Source organism: Haliaeetus albicilla, chromosome 18 (genome assembly GCF_947461875.1).
Source record: "Haliaeetus albicilla chromosome 18, bHalAlb1.1, whole genome shotgun sequence".
Taxonomy (NCBI): domain Eukaryota; kingdom Metazoa; phylum Chordata; class Aves; order Accipitriformes; family Accipitridae; genus Haliaeetus; species Haliaeetus albicilla.
Genome location: NC_091500.1, coordinates 16,580,218 through 16,596,914, shown reverse-complemented (window position 1 = coordinate 16,596,914; position 16,697 = coordinate 16,580,218). Strand labels below are relative to the sequence as shown.

General features: G+C 49.8%; 1 protein-coding gene across 1 annotated transcript; it reads right to left on the bottom strand.

Annotated features, from left to right (window-relative positions):
* Positions 1 to 459: 459 nt before the first annotated feature.
* Positions 460 to 16,344, bottom strand: CYS1 (cystin 1). The gene is made up of 3 exons (XM_069805814.1): positions 15,973 to 16,344; positions 7,223 to 7,275; positions 460 to 1,843 (listed from the first exon to the last, which is right to left on the bottom strand). The coding sequence occupies exons 1-3, from the start codon at positions 16,207 to 16,209 to the stop codon at positions 1,735 to 1,737; spliced, it is 399 nt and encodes a 132-aa protein (XP_069661915.1). The 5' UTR covers positions 16,210 to 16,344; the 3' UTR covers positions 460 to 1,734.
* Between the last annotated feature and the right edge of the window lie 353 nt (positions 16,345 to 16,697).

The window sequence follows — 16,697 nt, the reverse complement described above, 5'->3', positions numbered from 1 at the left end:
TGAGTTAATTTTCCCAAACTGAGTCTGTTTTGCCCGTGACGGTAATTAGTGAATGATCTCTCCTGTCCTTATCTCAACCCGCAAGCTTTTTGTTATATTTTTCTCTCCCTTGTCCAGCTGAGGATGGGGGAGCGATAGAACGGCTTTGGTGGGCACCTGGCGTCCAGCCAGGGTCAAGCCATCACACTCCCTTTCTGCTGCCCACCTCTGCGGGCGGCCTGGCACCTCCTGAGCCCTTGGGCAGAGCACAGTGGCCAGCCTCGCTGAAGGCTGCTGCAGGAAAGACAACTGGAGCGTGAGTATGTGTGCCAGGGGTGTAACCTAGTGTCTGCCTCATGGCATCCCTCCTGCCACCCTCCAAGGATGCGTTTTGCTTGGTCTCTGCAGGTACGGTAAGACAATTTGCCATGTAAGCTGGAGAACCTTTTTCACAACAACACGTTATGCCTTTACTGAGGGTTACATAGAATACCGATGGATTTATTTCTGTTTCACAGATACCGGGAATTACAAAGAAGTTAAAATGCAGCATCTTAAGATGTGTCCTGCTATTCCCTCTTGCATTTACCCAGTCTATGTGAAGATTTCATCTGATCTCTTTTATGCTTCAGCTGAAGACAGAAATAAGGTATTTTTCTACTTCTGATAATAAGCAGCTACTCATAATACATTAAGATGCAGGTAAAATAAAGGCAGAAACCCTAAAATACCAGGCTTCCCTGTCAGGAAGCACTGAAAATAAACCGTTTTCTTTGGAGAGCCAACTTTCTGTTTTACTTTCCAGTCAGCTAATGGTAAAATGTAGTGATTTTTCTTCTAAGTTACCTACAAGAAATAAATGGGAAGGCCAGGACAGATAATTCTGAAAACCGATCACAAACAGCTGCTCTGCAATAGTGTGCAAGTCCCTCTCAAGATGGATGATCGCTGCCCACAGCGAGGCAGCACCAGGGATGTGCCTCCTGTTTTTGCTGGAGGATCCATGCCAAGGAGCCCCGGGTACCACACCAATGCTGGGATCCCACCTCGAAGGGATTGTACAAATCCTACGCTCCCTGATGGCTCCCAGGAGCCTTGTGTGCCTAAGTGGTGGGATTTCAACTCTGGGATGACACTGCATACGTACTGGATGGTGGGCTCACTCCCCTTTTCATCTTGTATCCCATGCTGGGGAGAGGACCATGTTCGAAGAGACAGTGCCAAATTCAGATCTGGACCAGAGGCTTGCACAGTGCAAGGAGTGAATTTGACCTGTTTTAAGTGGCAGGAACATGAATTTCATGCAGCTACCCCTTAAGTGAGATCTGAGTCAAATGATTTTACTGCATTTTTTCCCCCTGCTAAGACAAAACAAGATCTTCCTTCAAAGCACTATGTCTCAACACTTCTATTCTAGTATGACACTTCAATTCTAGTATGTCTTAATTTGTAAGTACCATTTAAAAATGAGCTTCTAAATATTGATTTGCAGGACTAATGGGTCCCTCTTCCAGTGGCACCGATCAGAAATCAGCAGTTGGTGAGGATCTTCATGCTCTCACTCGGAGATGGTCAGGAGAGGTTTTCTCTTCCGTGCTTCCCAAGCAGCCACACTGCCTCTCACGCTTCACCTCCCTTCACCACCCACCTCTCCCATGCCATCTCACTGTGCCAGGGGTTATTTTGTCAGCAGCAGTTTTGCTCCAGCTGGGCCTCCAGGAACGTGCTTGACGTTCTCATGACATGGGGTTGGGATCAGCGGCAGTACTCCCGCTCGATGCTTGCCATAAGCTCCTCCTCTGAGTAATTGTATGATATTGTGGACTTTCCCGACGGCTTCTTGCTGTTCCTCTGTGGGCATCTGCTGGGGAAGGGAATGAGTTATTGGTGTCATGAGAGAGAATCAAGCTCTGAAGACACAAGGCAACCTTTACTTCATTTTTTTGTGAATGGAAAGATCAAGCTGCATGTGGCTTGCTGAGACACAGATACTCTGTTATGTCTAGTTCCCATACCCCACAGGCACATCACTTGCTGACATTTGCTGTCACTTGGCATCTATTTTAGTCTGCGAGTTCATTACAGTACAGTCCTTGCAATGCTCCAGATCAAATTCCCAGAACCTTTCGGTGAGTGTAGGTTCAAGGCCCAGTTAAAGCACTGCCTAACCTTTACTCTAGTTACTAGTTCTAAGCTTTTATGTAGAAAGGGATTTTTTTGTTTGTATCTGTAAGGAATTGGAGTTGCAACCAAAATATGAACTCGGCTACCTCAAACTGCTCTTATGGTTTTTATTTATTTTCACATCAGCACAACTCTCCCATAAGTGGGAACTGACGTACAACTCAAGGGACAAAGGGAACTGGCATGGGTTTTATCAGTATTATCAGAGGTGTTTTATGTTGGGTACGAGGGAAATTTGTCCCTAGCTGCCTGACGGAGGACAGTGAAAATTCTTCTGCAAGCTTTGACCACCGTAGCTCGCACTACCAAATAGGTCTACTTGATCTTGCCCCCCAGGACTCAAGAGAGGAGACAGCAGCTGACAAGTGAGTGCTCCTCCTTGACCTTGTACAGAACCGGGAGGTGAGCAACCCAGGCCATCATGCTAGTCTTCTCTGGAAGCTGGGGCACATGGCTCCATGAAATGGAGGTAACAGTGGGGTACAGAGCTAAGTGGAGAGTTAAGTTGGTAAATCCAAACTGTAAAGTTCTCTGTCATGCCATGTCAACTGATATCAGTAGACTTACCTTGTGGCCATCCACTGGTGGAACACAAATAAGCAAGAAAGAAATGTTTTTTATGGTGGTTGGTTAGTTGCCAGAGAGGAGAGATTATCATATCCAATAGCATGGCTCTAGCTCTGTCCCAGACTTGTTATGTAGCATCTGTTGATCTACCACTTCTCTAAGGATAAGATCTCTGTCATCCTTGGTCTTGCAGCTGGGATGAATTTGGTCATTAGCATCCTTTAGTGAAAAAACTGAGGTCTTCTTTATTAGATGAAATCACAGGAGCTGCCCCAAAGCAGGTAAGTAAATGTAGAATCAGAATCAAAGAGCCCTGAAATGCTTTTCTAATGAAACTTTGTCATATAGAGGAGGTGCTTTCATAAACCCCCAGCTGTCTTTGACAGCCAAGAACTGCTCTCCTTGGGTGAGGGAGCATCTGCAACGTTCCTCAAACAGGCAGCATCCAGTGTCCTACTGCTGTCACCGGGGAACAAATGGCAGCAATGCAACCTCTCCTCTGTTCTTATCCATCCAGGTCAGAAAGGCTTCTGCCCCGTCCAGCTGCTCTGACCTAGCTGCGTTAACGCCGCACTCCCTGTGTGTCAGAAATGGTTTGGTGTTTTTCCTCGAGCCACCTGATGACTGGCTGGCATGGCAGCTGGGTCATGCGGGTGTCCTACACTTCTTTATGCTGCACCATGCGCTTGATGGCAAGTTCTGCTGGCAGCAAGTTGGATTTAGCAAGTGGACTCTTCTGCTTAGTCCTTTTGTTCATTCTTCTTCTGATGGACCGTGAGCAATCCGGTTTCCACCGCAGTAAACGAGAGCTGGGAAGAAAGCTAGAAGTCCAAGAGTTCAAACCATACACCAGTAGCTATAAAGCAAATTCTTTGTAAGAATGGGGAAAAGGACATGTAGAAATCTGGCTTAAATGCATGATTTATTGATTTAAACTCTGCACTGTGACAATCCTTGAACTAATTTTATATGACGTGATGAATTAGAAGCAGAGCTCTTGGCAGCTTGCTTGCAGGCCCACAGAAGAGTCATTGTTTCTCTTAGCGGTTACATAATTTCCCACTGTTAATTATTCTTGATGCTTTGGCTTGCATGGTGACCTCCAAGCATGGGAGAAAATCTCCAGGTAAAATTCAAACTCATATAAATGTGCTTTTATAAAAACAAAAGCAAGCCCCCCTGCCATGCACAGCCCAGAGCTGAGAGGAAGAGAGAGGGCTGTGTTTATTCCAGGAGGAAAGTAAAACTGAGTTGCTGCTCATGTTCTCTCTCTATTGTTGCGGCAAAGTTCTGTATCATTTAATATGGAAAAACTGAAATAAATTAAAAAATGAACGGTTCAATCTGGATAAAAAGAGAAACTTCTGCACCCTGAGAACAGCAGGCAGAGGAACAGGCTGTGGCTGCACAGGCTCCATCCTTGGAGGCCTTCAAGACCTGATGGGACAAAGCACTGAGAAGTCTGGCCTGATCCATCTTGGAGCAGGAGACTGGACTAGAGACCTCCTGAGGCCCTCCCAACCTGAACCTTCATCCCAAAGGCATGTGGCTGCAGCTCCGCTGCCAGCTGTTTCTGCTGTTCCTGGAATTAAGTGAGAGGCTTTAGCAGAGAAATCCCGAGCACAGGATGTGGGCAGGACGGGAGCTGGTGGACCACAAGCCTGCTCCTGCTCTCCTCCAGCTGCTCCAGAAGGAGAGGGAGCCCCTCGCTGCTCACGTCTACACACAGCCAGGGCTGCAGGTCAGGGCTGGCAGTCAGGCTGAATCCAGTTGAGGGCTGTTAGGCTTTCCGATTCGGAAAATAACTTCTCAAACCCTAGATGTTCTGGGGGAAGAGAGAAACCTGGAAAGGAACAATGCTGAGAGGGAAAGAGCTAGCTGAAAAACGTACGAGAGCGGAATTTGCAGCACGGCAGGACAGCAAAGAAAGAAAGGCCAATGCAACTCCGCAAAGATTACTTTGCAGACTTCGGGGTATCCCATTACTAAAAAGTTATTAACAGCTTGGAGGGAGTTTAGAAAGCAGCAGTAAAAGTGATTTAAGGGGCTAGAGTGAAGCAATTTAGGAACAAGAAAAGCAAGAAATGGGCTGCTTTTCAGCTAAAGGCCTCTCTGTGTTTAAAGATTATTAAGGGAAGGAGAAATTTATTTATTTTTTTTAATGGAAAGACAATGAACTATGTAATGAGGAGAAGGAAATGCGAAGGGCAAAATTAGACCAAAAGTGAGCAAAAAAACCCCACCTTTGAGCAAGACATCGGGCACGGTGTGCCAACCTCCCCAGCATCGGGGATGGCTGGCAGCGCCGTGTCCCTGGTGTCAGGCAGCTGCCTGGTGCGGGGGAGAGCTGCCCATGGGCTCTGGTGACAATGTCCCTGGTGAGTGGCTAGGGTGACAAGCTCTGAGGTAGAAACCTGAGTTAAGTGACTGAAAATTAGGCTGGGGTGAATCTAGGCCAGTGTTTTTTATCATTTTGCTGAAGATGGGAAAGTCCAGGGTTAATCATTATGATGCCTTCTGCAAGACCTTGCAGCTGAAAAATGGGTCAAAACAACGCCCCAGTAACTCTGCCAGTGTCATGAGCCTTGACAGTAATTATAAGATCATTACAGCGTTCCCAGGCTGTGTCATCTCAGCCATGGACTACCAGATGCTAGAGAGCAGTTCCCAAAAGAATTGTAGGGGGAAAGAGAGGTAACACAGCATGATCAGGAACACATCCAGCTGTGTTCCCATGCGCATCGAAGGTATTTATTAGGGTCTGGTTTAGATGCTTATGTGGTGTCACACAGGCATGTTTGCAGTACAGGAGGTGTACACCTACAGCATCCATCTCGTGTGACCGCTCTCTTGGCAGATAGTATTAAGTCTCCATATCTAGTTTTAATTCTCCTTGCTTGACATTTCTTTCTTCTTTAATTAGCTTTATGGGAATTGCTTCAGTCAGCAACTCTATCAAGACAGGGCTGATTTTTGCTGCTTGTAATGTGAGGGTTTATCTAGAATAATTCTAGCTGCAGAAATGTGAAGGATGAGACACCTACACACATAACTGCTGTTTCTGGGGCTTGATTTGATCTGATTTCTTCAAAATGCAGTTTTGCTGTGTGCTGGACCATTTAAAAAAAATAAATGTTTGCATGCAATTCTTGCCAGCAGAAAGTGCAGCCCTGCTTATCACGGGCAGCTCAGGCATTTCACATGTGAGCTGCACTATGAGGCTCTGCAGTGGGTATAAAGTAAATGTTATCTAAATGAAAATAAGCTCCTGCTCTGTCATCCCAGATCAGAAACCAGTTTTTGCTGTCTCAAGTCTTCCCTTTACGTGTCAAAGAGGGAGGGAGAAGGAAAGCCTTGAGGGGGTGAGGGGCCAGCGGGAGCCTGGGGCTGGGGAGCTTGGTGGGGGACTGCAGCTGGGCAACCCCAGAGGAGACTGCTCAGTTGCCATCATAGCCCAAAGCCCATCGAGGACGCTGGAGAGCCCATGAGAGGTTAAGGTCCCCATGAGACCACCTGTATGAGCATTGCTGTTGGGAAAGCCAAGGGCAGCTGCGTTTTCCGAGCGCTCCCGAAACCAGCAGCCTCACCAGGTGAGCTCCCTGCCAGCTAGGAGGGAGAGGAGAAGGGAGAACAGTGGCTGGCACCTGGGCTCTCCTGTCACATCCATCAGCGTTGCTCAGCATTAGGAGGTCACACAGCCTGACGGCCAGGATCTGCAGATTGGTCTGCTCTCGAGTGCTGCAGGAGCAGAGGGGCTGGATGACAATCAGAGCGTAATATTGAAGACGGTCGCTCTTTAGTGTAAGGAGATGATATTTTAAGATGGTTTTTCAAGCCTTGTTGCTTCATCTGTGTTTTTTTAACACATGTGTAAAACTGTTCCCATTGCTCTTGGTGCAGGCAGACTGGGAGGTGCAGACTGCTCAGTAGCTTTTGCTTGTGGAAGATTTCAGATTTCTTCTGTTTGGCACTCAGTGCAGTAGGTCCCCACCATTCCCCTGTCCCTGAGGGACACTCATGTCTCTAACTGGTGTAGCATGGGAGTGTCTCCTGGGATTTCTCTCATGATTCCTGGGGAGCAAAGAGATGCTATTCTCCTTTTCTACATGCTGCAGAGCCCAGAGATGACCTGTGGGTGAACCAGGGCCTGAGCTACTCATTGGAGCAATCTTCCCCAGCTTTTCACAAGCTCCTTCAAGGTGCCTCTCTGACATGTGGACATCCTAAATTCTGCATTGCTCATGACCAGGAATGAATGTCTATACTGTACTTGAGCTGGAACCTGAATCTTTTCAGGCGGCACAGCTCCTGGATTTTTTTTAATTGGCAAACAGGTAAAGGACAGAATATTTAGGGCTATAAACCATTTCACATAATTTCCACCTCTCTTTGGCATAGCGGGAGGCATGCAGGAATAACTCTCCCCTTTATGCTCCCTTTGTTCCAGCTGCTTTCTACCCCTGAAGACATAACGAAAGCACAGGGTACTTACTGATGGTCAGCGTTGTTGTTCTCTGGGCCTGGTGGGCTTCTGGTTGAAAAAGCCTGGGAAAGAAAAAAAGTCACATATTTCAGTTACAATACTTTAAAGTTGAGGGAGGTGATTCTCCCCCTCTGGTGAGATCCCACCTGGAGTCCTGCATCCAGCTCTGGGGTCCTCAGCACAGGAAGGACAGGGACCTGTTGGAGTGGGTCCAGAGGAGGGCCACAAAATCATCAGAGGGATGGAGCACCTCTCCTATGAAGACAGGCTGAGAGAGTTGGGGTTGTTCAGCCTAGAGAAGAGAAGGCTCCAGGGAGACCTTACTGCAGCCTTCCAGTACCTAAAGGGGGCTTATAAAAAGATGGAGAAAGACTTTTTACCAGCACCTGTAGTGACAGGACAAGGGGCAATGGTTTTAGACTGAAAAAGCGTAGGTTCAGATTAGATGTAAGGAAGAAATTCTTTACTGTGAGGGTGGTGAGGCACTGGAACAGGTTGCCCAGAGAGGCTGTGGATGCCCTATTCCTGGAAGTGTTCAAGGCCAGGTTGGATGGGACTTTGAGCAACCTGGTCTAGTGGAAAGTGTCCCTGCCCATGGCAGGAGGGTTGGAACTAGATGATCTTTAAGGTCTTTTCCAACCCAAACTATTATTTATTTCTATGAAACCTACTTCTGTCTATAGCGGGCTGGTTTAAGCCCCCAAATAACCTCTGTGAAGACAATACAGGTAAAAGAGAGTCCCCTTTACTAACCACCGTTCTGCTTGCTTTGTTTCAGTGTTCAGGGCAGCTGGGTGGCTGCAGGCTACAAAACCAAAATCACTGAACATTAACTCATTAAACCTCCCAGTTTTCCCACAAATATGCACTGCCCTGCCAGCTGACAGGTAGCAGTATGAACATACCTGCTAAGGAAGGAAGTTACAGCAACATGGACCCAATTCTTTTCACCTGACAAAGCCGTTTACCCTGAATTGATCCATCTGGAGTGAAACATCCACCCTCCCTATGCTGGAAGCCCACAGGTTTCCAGTGGGGCACCACCAAAGCCAAACCTAACTGCATTTAACATGGGAAGATGATGGGACCCTGTGTCTGTCTGAGCCCCCAGCTGGACCAGTAATAAAATGAACCCCCTGCAGCCACATGCTACTGAGAAGAATATGACTTTCATCTTTTTCTACTTCTTCACTGTACTCTTATAGGGAAAGGGAGGGGGACAGGGACAAGGGCTGTGGCTTTGCACAAAACTAGACCCATTTTGGCTTGCCATTATTTTTTCTGAGCTGCAGTCCTAAAGCTGGTGGGCATCCTCCATGGAAGTTATGCTGAATCTCATGATGACACTAACAGATGTTAAACAGGTAGCACACAGAACCAAAGCGAGGACTTGGCTTCCAGAAAATAGAAATGAAAAGTTGTTCCATCAGCGTGGAAAAAAGGAAAAGATTTTTCCGTACAAGAAAAAAAGGAAGTGAAGGAACCAGGGAGTGGCATGGAAAAGCTTGCAGTTCAGAGCCATCGCCTATACATCTGCTGTGTGGTGTTTTTACAGGGCTGGATGGGATCAAGCAATCCCTCAGTAAGATCATGTATCTGCTCTTGAAATAGCTGAAACTTGCGCTGCCTCGAGGTCCAGCAGTGCACGGGACTGGTGCTGGTAAGTGTGGGAGCTATGGAGGGGAGATACCCCTCTATAGGCAGTGCCAGTAGAGGAATGATGGCTTCATGCAGTTTTGCACTGATTTAAATTGGTTGGTATCAGTCAGCTTGTATGTGCCGTCCACTGGATAGAAATGTCCACCTGGGTGTCTAACTGCTGTTATTGCATGGCACATGATTTTCATTTCAGAGGAGATGTTTTCACTGCACTCCTTCCTTAGCTGCTTCACATGCAGACGGATGGGAGTTGAGGTTTAAACACAGCCGTCTCAGACACTGCTAGGCAGGTAGGTGCTCAGCAGCAAACTGTTCGGCTCTTCCCTGCTTCTTGGGTGGGCTTAGTGCTGCTGTGGTCACCTTTGGCTTCCATGCTTGAGCAGGTGAGACCGGGGCTGCAGCAAAGACACCTCTCATGGTGCTGGGTCAACACCTCATCCTTAGGCAAGCCCTAAGCAGCTTCCATTTCTGGGGCTGGAAAAGGTGTCTGCTATCCACAGCCTTTCACCTCCTAGCTGCTTGCTGAAAATTACAAACTAAATCTCTGTGAAAGACTTGTAACATCTTTTGATACCTGTCAAAAGGCACTCCACTTCCTTTCAGGAGAGCCCCCGCTCTTTGGCAACACTTTGTTTTCTCTGGAAGAGCTTGAACTGTTCTAGAAACAGCTTCTGGGTCCAAGCGGAGATGAGGCTATGTGAGAAAGCTGACAGTAAGGGAAGAGAGTTCCCGCCTGGTTTTTTAGCATTGTTTCTTGGCAATCTCCCACAAGCGACAAAAGCAAGCTGCAGTGCCAGGAGGATGCTGTGCTGAGCTCCGAGGCCGACTTCTCCCGGGATTGCATCCCACAACGCAGCCCCTCATCCTCATCATCGCCACCACCCACCAGGCTACTGCTGCCACCCCGGTTTCCTTCCACCAGGTGAAGAACGTTATTCATCCTCAGCACCAAGGGGAATACAGTTCTCCAGGAGTGCTTTGATGCTGCTCTTCCCACAGCGAGAACCCAGCTCCCAGCACTTCTGGGCAAAGGATGGGTTTGGATCATTGTAGGGAGCGGTTTGAATTGTACAGTAGGTTGTCTTTTTTTCTTCCCTTGTGGCTGACTCCTCCATATTACGAGCTGTACGTGTTGTGTGGGTGGAAGACAGAATTAATTAGTCATCAGGACGGAGCAGCTCTGGTTAGCAAAATCTGCTTCTCTGTGCAAAATCAGCTCCCACCTTCTCCAAGGGATCTGTCAGCAGCAACGCTTATTTCCCAAGAGAATTCAGCATTGGCGCAGGTAGATCTCTGCCGACATTTAATCCGGTGCGTGAGGAAAAAACGGTAGCGAGTAAAAACAAAAGGCACCTCCAGCCTCTGCCTTTCCACTGCCGTCACAGCCTCCGCGCTTCGGGAGCTACTCCTTGTTCATCCGGGCGAACGACGCCTGGCTCCGCGATGCCGGAGTGACACCACGCGCCGGGCAGCAGCAGGATGCGGAGCACGGGCTGTAGCAGGCAGTGAGACATAACAACACCTGACCCCACCCAGACCCCTCAGGATCGCTCTGATGCGCATGTTGCAAGTTCAGCAGATAATTAGCATTAGCCCTTTATGTAGGTTAAGATGATGTGCATGTCATGACACTTTAATATTATGGGTTCCTATCCTACAGCTAAATAAGTAATTGCTGGCCTGGTTGGCCTATGCCCTGTTAAGAGATAAATGAAGTCAGCTTCTCCTTTCTGCAGCTTGCAGTCATCTTTTTATTACTTATCCAGACCGCAGCGTGCCTCCTTGTTTTCCACCCTATTCCCAGCGTAGGCATCTCATGCTGGGGTCTGTTGTGCTGCAAAGCCCCACATCGCCCCCTCCTCCAAGCATAAAGGCTTGGATATTAAGCTTACCCAGCACGTGCTTGGGTTTAATTTAATGTAATGAGATGTGAGGCAGAGTGGTTTGACAGCCGGTGCGTACACAGTTCAGCCATCCTTTGCGTTAGGGCAGCGGCTCCTGGGAGCAAGGCAGAGCGGAGAGCTGGAAGCAGGAGCTATTTCTCTCTACCGTGTGCATGAACCAGAGGTCCTGGGGTGCAGCTTCCCACTACCCCCAACCCGCTGCAAGCTGTGGCTGGTGCTCCTCATGGTCCTGCCAGCCCTTACCCACCCTGCTCCCTCCCTTCTCCCACCGTCAGCTCTAGCGGCTGCAGGTGAGCTGGGTGAGAACACCATCCCCTGGGACCCGCAGGGCAATCTGGAGCCGTGCACCTTCTGAGGCTCTGAGATGCCCCCGAACTGTGTTGAAACCAGTCAGCTACAGTCTTGACTATTAAAATCACTTCGTCTCCACAACTGGGTGGCCCAATTCAAGCTGCCTCTTAGGGATGGTCACTGTGCTGGCCCCCGAACTATGCCCAAGCATTATTTGGGAGGCTGCAAGTTGGTCCTGGCAAAACCATGCCAGCTCAGCAGGGCAGACCAGCGTGGTCCAATGCCAGGCAGCTCCTACAGTAGACTTTACCAGTACAGATACAGCCTTGAGATATCGTGGAGTAGAGGTATAGACCCTGAGTGGTCCCATCATACACAGGGGAACCTTGAGAGTGGCTGAGCCACCTAAAACTTCTACAGGGGAGCAGTGTGGTCCCCTGCCAGTGCTCATCCGCTGGGCTATGGTTTCATAGCATGGCTTTTCTGCAGGATATAAGCTAGTACCTCCTTCCCTGCCTCTGCTCCTCTCAAATCCCTTTTCACAAACACCCTGTGAAGTGGATCAGGGGACTGGTGTGAGCTGAAATGAAAATCTCCCCCACCCTTGGAGAGGAGGGAGGCGATGTCAGTCAGAGAACATCACAGATGCAGTTTGCAGCAGAGCTGCAGATGGCTGAGCTGGTACAGGAGAAGGGCAGCACCCTCCAGCGATGCCAGCAAATGATGTGGGTGGCTGAGCTGGTCATCACTGGCGAAAACAGCCTCTCACGAACCCACAGCTGGAGTTATTGCTGGCAAAAAACCCCCTAGCTTACCTAACCTGTCAGTGGGTACCAAACGGGATGTATAGCCCCAGCTGCATCCCAGGCCAAGCACTCCCAGCCTTGCTCCAGTCTGCAGCAACATCCTCTGGCCAGCAAAGGAATTAGGAACAGGCGGTGGATGGGAAGTGGGCAGCGATGTGGGGAGTTCCCACGCTTCTCTTCTCTTGCCAACTAAAACACCAGCTCCCAGCTATTCTGCGCATGCCCTGTGCTTAGTTTTTAGATCAGGAATGGTTTCAGGGCAAAAGTGACCCATGCTCTGCCAAGTGATATGGGGGGAAAAAACCCCTAGTCAGCAGTTTTCCGAGTCCAGCTGCAACACAGCTGTGCTGGGAGGGTGACACTGGCTGAGGGGACAGCACAGCTCACTGCTTGCTGGGCTCTGGTGAAGTTTCAGGTGCTTTTTAAAAGACAAGGAAGATAACGTGAGAGAGAGGGAGACCTTTTGCTCAGCAGCTACCAGAGCCATACCTGGACATTAACTGCAGAATCTGAAAATAATCTGACTTTGGACTTTTCACCTAGTTGCTTCCCTAGTTTGGAGTTCAAGGAGTCCCAGATATTCAGCTGGAAAAGACCTTTTCTGAAGCACCCTGGCCAGAGCATGGCTCCCTACACAACTGTAGGAGAACATCTTGACTCAAGGGCATTTTTGACCATTAATACAACCAGGAAGAAAATGCTGAAATAAATTTCTAACAGCACTGAATTAGAAAGATCAAATTTCTGTTTGGGAGAAGCACATTTTAACAAGAGGAGAAAAATAAACCTATCTGAGTAAGAAACTAATGGGGCATGACATTAAATGTCCCCACAGAACCCTATGTGTTTGCAGCTGGGACCAGCCAGCCACGAGATGACGCTGCGCCATATCAATCTGCAGAAAGAACATTTATCTGGCTGAAAAAAATCAGGCAAAGCTTTGAAGACCTGGGTGTTTTTAAAGTATATGATAGTCCCTCTAGAAGTCGGTTAAAATACCTGCTACCTGTGTTATTCCCGTGCTGCGGCTGGGGTGGTCGGCTTACTGTAATCATATCCCGTCTCCAGTCAGGAAGAGTGACGGTGCCATGGACAAAGCTGTTAAAAGCAAGACCCTAATGTGTCTGCGTGATTCTTCCCTTTCAGAAAACCAGTGGGGAAATGCCTGAGGCTGTGGGCTCTCCCCTGGTTTCCACCAAGAGCTGCCACCCTGCTCTGTGCTGTGGCAGCACCTGCAAAACCACAAATACTTTTTCTGTCTTGAACAAAGAGACAAGGAAAAAAGCACGTACAACCATCTGGAATTGAGGCCAAACCTGAAAATGGACATTTGATGCTGTTAAGGAGGTGTTGGGGTCTGCTCCAAGCTGGGTTCAGGTTCCCCATCACGATTTGGTTCCCAGCCCGCTGCTGCGATGTGCTTTCACCCTTCTCACTCCCAAGCACTATTTGAATGCAATAGAGGTGGCTCAAGCCTTTAAATGCAGCCACATCCCTCTTCACCAGCCCTTGTGCCTGGCCCGACCGCCCGTCAGCGCTGCCAGCTTGCTGCTGGATGACCAAGTGCATCAGGGTTCAGGTGTGAAGCACAACATTGATGCACATCACACCCAGGAGAAACCCAACCGTGACAGCAGAGACCTGAGTCCTGCTTGCAGGCAACCGCTCTCTTCTCGCCGGCGGCAAGCTCTCCTCTCCTCCCACCGGCCAGAACCTGCTGCTCCTCCACCGGCTATTTCCCATCAGGGTTTTCTACTGTAATATCTCCTTGCTGCCCCCCCCATCTTTTCCCCATTAGCTCTGTTGAATCAACTCATCCTTTCTTCTCTGAAATTTCTTTGCTCACCCTCCAGTTTGCACAGCTGAACAGGGCAAAGCAAGCAAGTTCCCACCACAAGACAGAAATTACAAATGACTGGTTGAGAAATTGCCCTCAAAATTCCTAGCAAGGAACTAGTGACACAACGAAGCTGGTATCTCTTTCCAGAAACCTCCTCCACCAGCCTCTTGGGAAGGGTGGGACTGCAGTTTGCACAATGACCTAAAAGGCTAAATTGCATCCAGTAAACAACCAAAACTTCGTGCTGCAAACAGTTTCCTCCCTCCTTCTCTCAGGCTAGTGACTTTTTAGGCCTTGAGGAGTCAGAACGGTAAGCCCATGACTGCTGTCTGTGCCATGGCCACCTTGGGTTCAGGTAAAGAAAGTGCTACCAAGAAGAGCTTCAAGTTTGCCCTGAAAGTATCTAAGATTTCTCTTGTATGTCTCTTCTATCTTTGAAAAATACTGGTAATTCCTTCCTGTCTTTCAAACAACCTGTCTGGGTGCAATCAGAGATGTGAACTTCCTTCCCAAACAAGAGGCATCAGCAGCAGCTGGACGAGGAGACACACAAGATGCTCGGCATCACCATTGCCTCACGGTGGCATAGCTGCGTGCTGCACCTACTTGGCCACACTGGGCGACCGAAGCCCCACGTGCTTGCTTCAGGCTGAATTTTGAGGGCCCTCACAGACATCTCTGTGCTGCAAGGCTTGGCGGTGTTCCCACCCTGCGGTTGCACTGGGCGTGACCGCAACCCGGAGCAGCCAAGGTGATGCTGCGGGTTCCTCACCATCCTTTCTGCCAGAGGAGGAGGTCTGCAGCAGGGACCTGGGCACGGTGACACTCCACCACCACCCCAGGGGCCACGTCTTAAATTCTTCAGCCTTTCTGGTTTGCTCCTTGTCATTAGTTCACTAGTATCTACTGCCATGGTATACTGTCTCTCTGCTGATTTTTGTAAAGAAAGATGGGGGCAGTTCTGTTGCCTTTCTGATATGTAATTACCTGGAATATACATCACTTCAGAATAGAGCTAAAATAGGTCTTTATGCACAGGACAATTCACAACTGATATAATTATTATTTTTAAAGATCCAGCCATGATATTCACGTGTGGAAACAGAGGGGAAATGGACACCATCAGCCTCGATTCCCATAATTAAAGATAAAGGGGAGAAGTCAGGAGGACTGCTCATAAGCAGACTGCTCTAAGTCCCTCAGAGGAGAAAGCGGTGCTGGACTGCGCTCCAGTTCATACCGCAGGAGGGTTGGGAGTTAAAACAGCAAGGAAAAAATATCACAATACACGACGTCTGTTTTTTTTCCATTTCCAAATCTTACTTTCTTTGAGGTTTTTCTTTAAAACTTGTCTTAAGAAAAGGGTTCTCATACTGAACGCTGCCAAGTTTCCTAATGGCAAAATTATTTTGTATTAAAGTCATCCTTACCCCATGGACATGCAGTTCGGCAATGGAAATGATACACTTCTAAAGAGCAAAACTGAGGCATGCAAGGCAGAAAGTTCCTGAGTCCTAAAGATTCGTTTCTATTTTTAAATTTATTACTTTAGTCTGACGACTTTAGTGCATCTGCAGAGAGCAGCGTTTATCTAACAAACGACACACAACTTCCAAAGCCAAGCTAAGATGAAAGAAGCCAGTGATTTTTGACCTCATCACCAGATGATATAGATGCTGCTGTGATTTTCGGATGGGGGGGTGGGGGAAGAGAAAAATCTCAACTTCCTCAGAGGCAAATCCATTATTTGTTAAAGAGAAAGAGACTAAAACGCTTCTTCAGGAAGAGCCAGACTGCAATTGCAGCGGATTGGCAAACACTAAACCGGCACTTCGTGTTCACGTTTTTGAACGCTTGTTTACAAGCCCGACCCAGGGAAAAGCAGGAGCCGCGCTCGATCGGCTCGAGCTGTTTCCACAAGGCAGGAGAAGGAACTTTCCCGTCGCCGGGGGCAGCGGGAGGACGGGACTCCCGGCCCTTCCCGGGACGACGTCTCCCTCGCACCAGGGACAGAAAATGCGACGAGCGCAACAAACGGCGTCCAGCCCGGTTTGCCAGCAAAGAGAAAAACCGTTTCGGGCCGTTCGTATTTTGAGGAAGCTACGGCTGCAGCGGCCACCGGCGGCTGTGGCAGGGCTCCCCAGTCCGGCGGGGACACCCCCCCCCTCCCTCCCCGGCCGCCCGCGGGGGAGGACGGGGGGTCCCGGGGAGGGTCCGGCCGGTCGCGGTGTCCCGGCCGGGGCCGGGGCGCGCACTTACCGCCTGCTCGGGCGGGGGGTCGCCTCCGCCCCCGCCGCAGCGCCCGGCGTCCCGGGGCGGGGGGATGCCGCCGGCGGCCGGGGCTCGGCGACCGGGGGCGGGCAGAGCCGCCGCCGCCTCCTCGCACTCGGCCAGCACCGTCTCCAGCAGCTCCCGGTTCTCCGCCGCCGCCGCTCTGCCCGCGGGCACCGCCGCGCTCCCCGCCGCCGCCCGCCGCCGGCTGCTGCCGCTGCCCATGGCCGCCGCCGGTCTCGGAGCCAAGGGGCTGTGCCGGCGGGGGCGGGGGGGGGCGACGGGGAGAACTGCCGGGCCCCGCCGCCTCTCCTGGCCAGGGCGGACGCGGTTCTTGGCCGCTCCCCCCGGAGCCTGGGTGTCCCAAAACCTTTTATGATTTTTTTGGGGGGGGGAGGGGAGAATCCCACCCAGAAGCGCCCCAAAGACCAAAGGAAGGAACTGGTGACGCAGGGGAGGAATGCACGGATGTTCCTAACCACCTTTTTGAGCCCAGGGCGTGGGCAGGCTGCCTCGCCCCACTTAATCCTTCCAAAACCTTCCAAACCAGCCCGTTATCTCAGGCCTCCCATTCCTTACACGCATCTCCTGGAGCCGGAGGGGGAACGTTGTCACCTTCAGGCACCATGTGGCAGGAACAGCAAGCCTGGGCTCAGTTCAAGCACACCGCACTCAGGCAGGTCTTGCAGACCTTTGGAGAATAACGTAGCCCA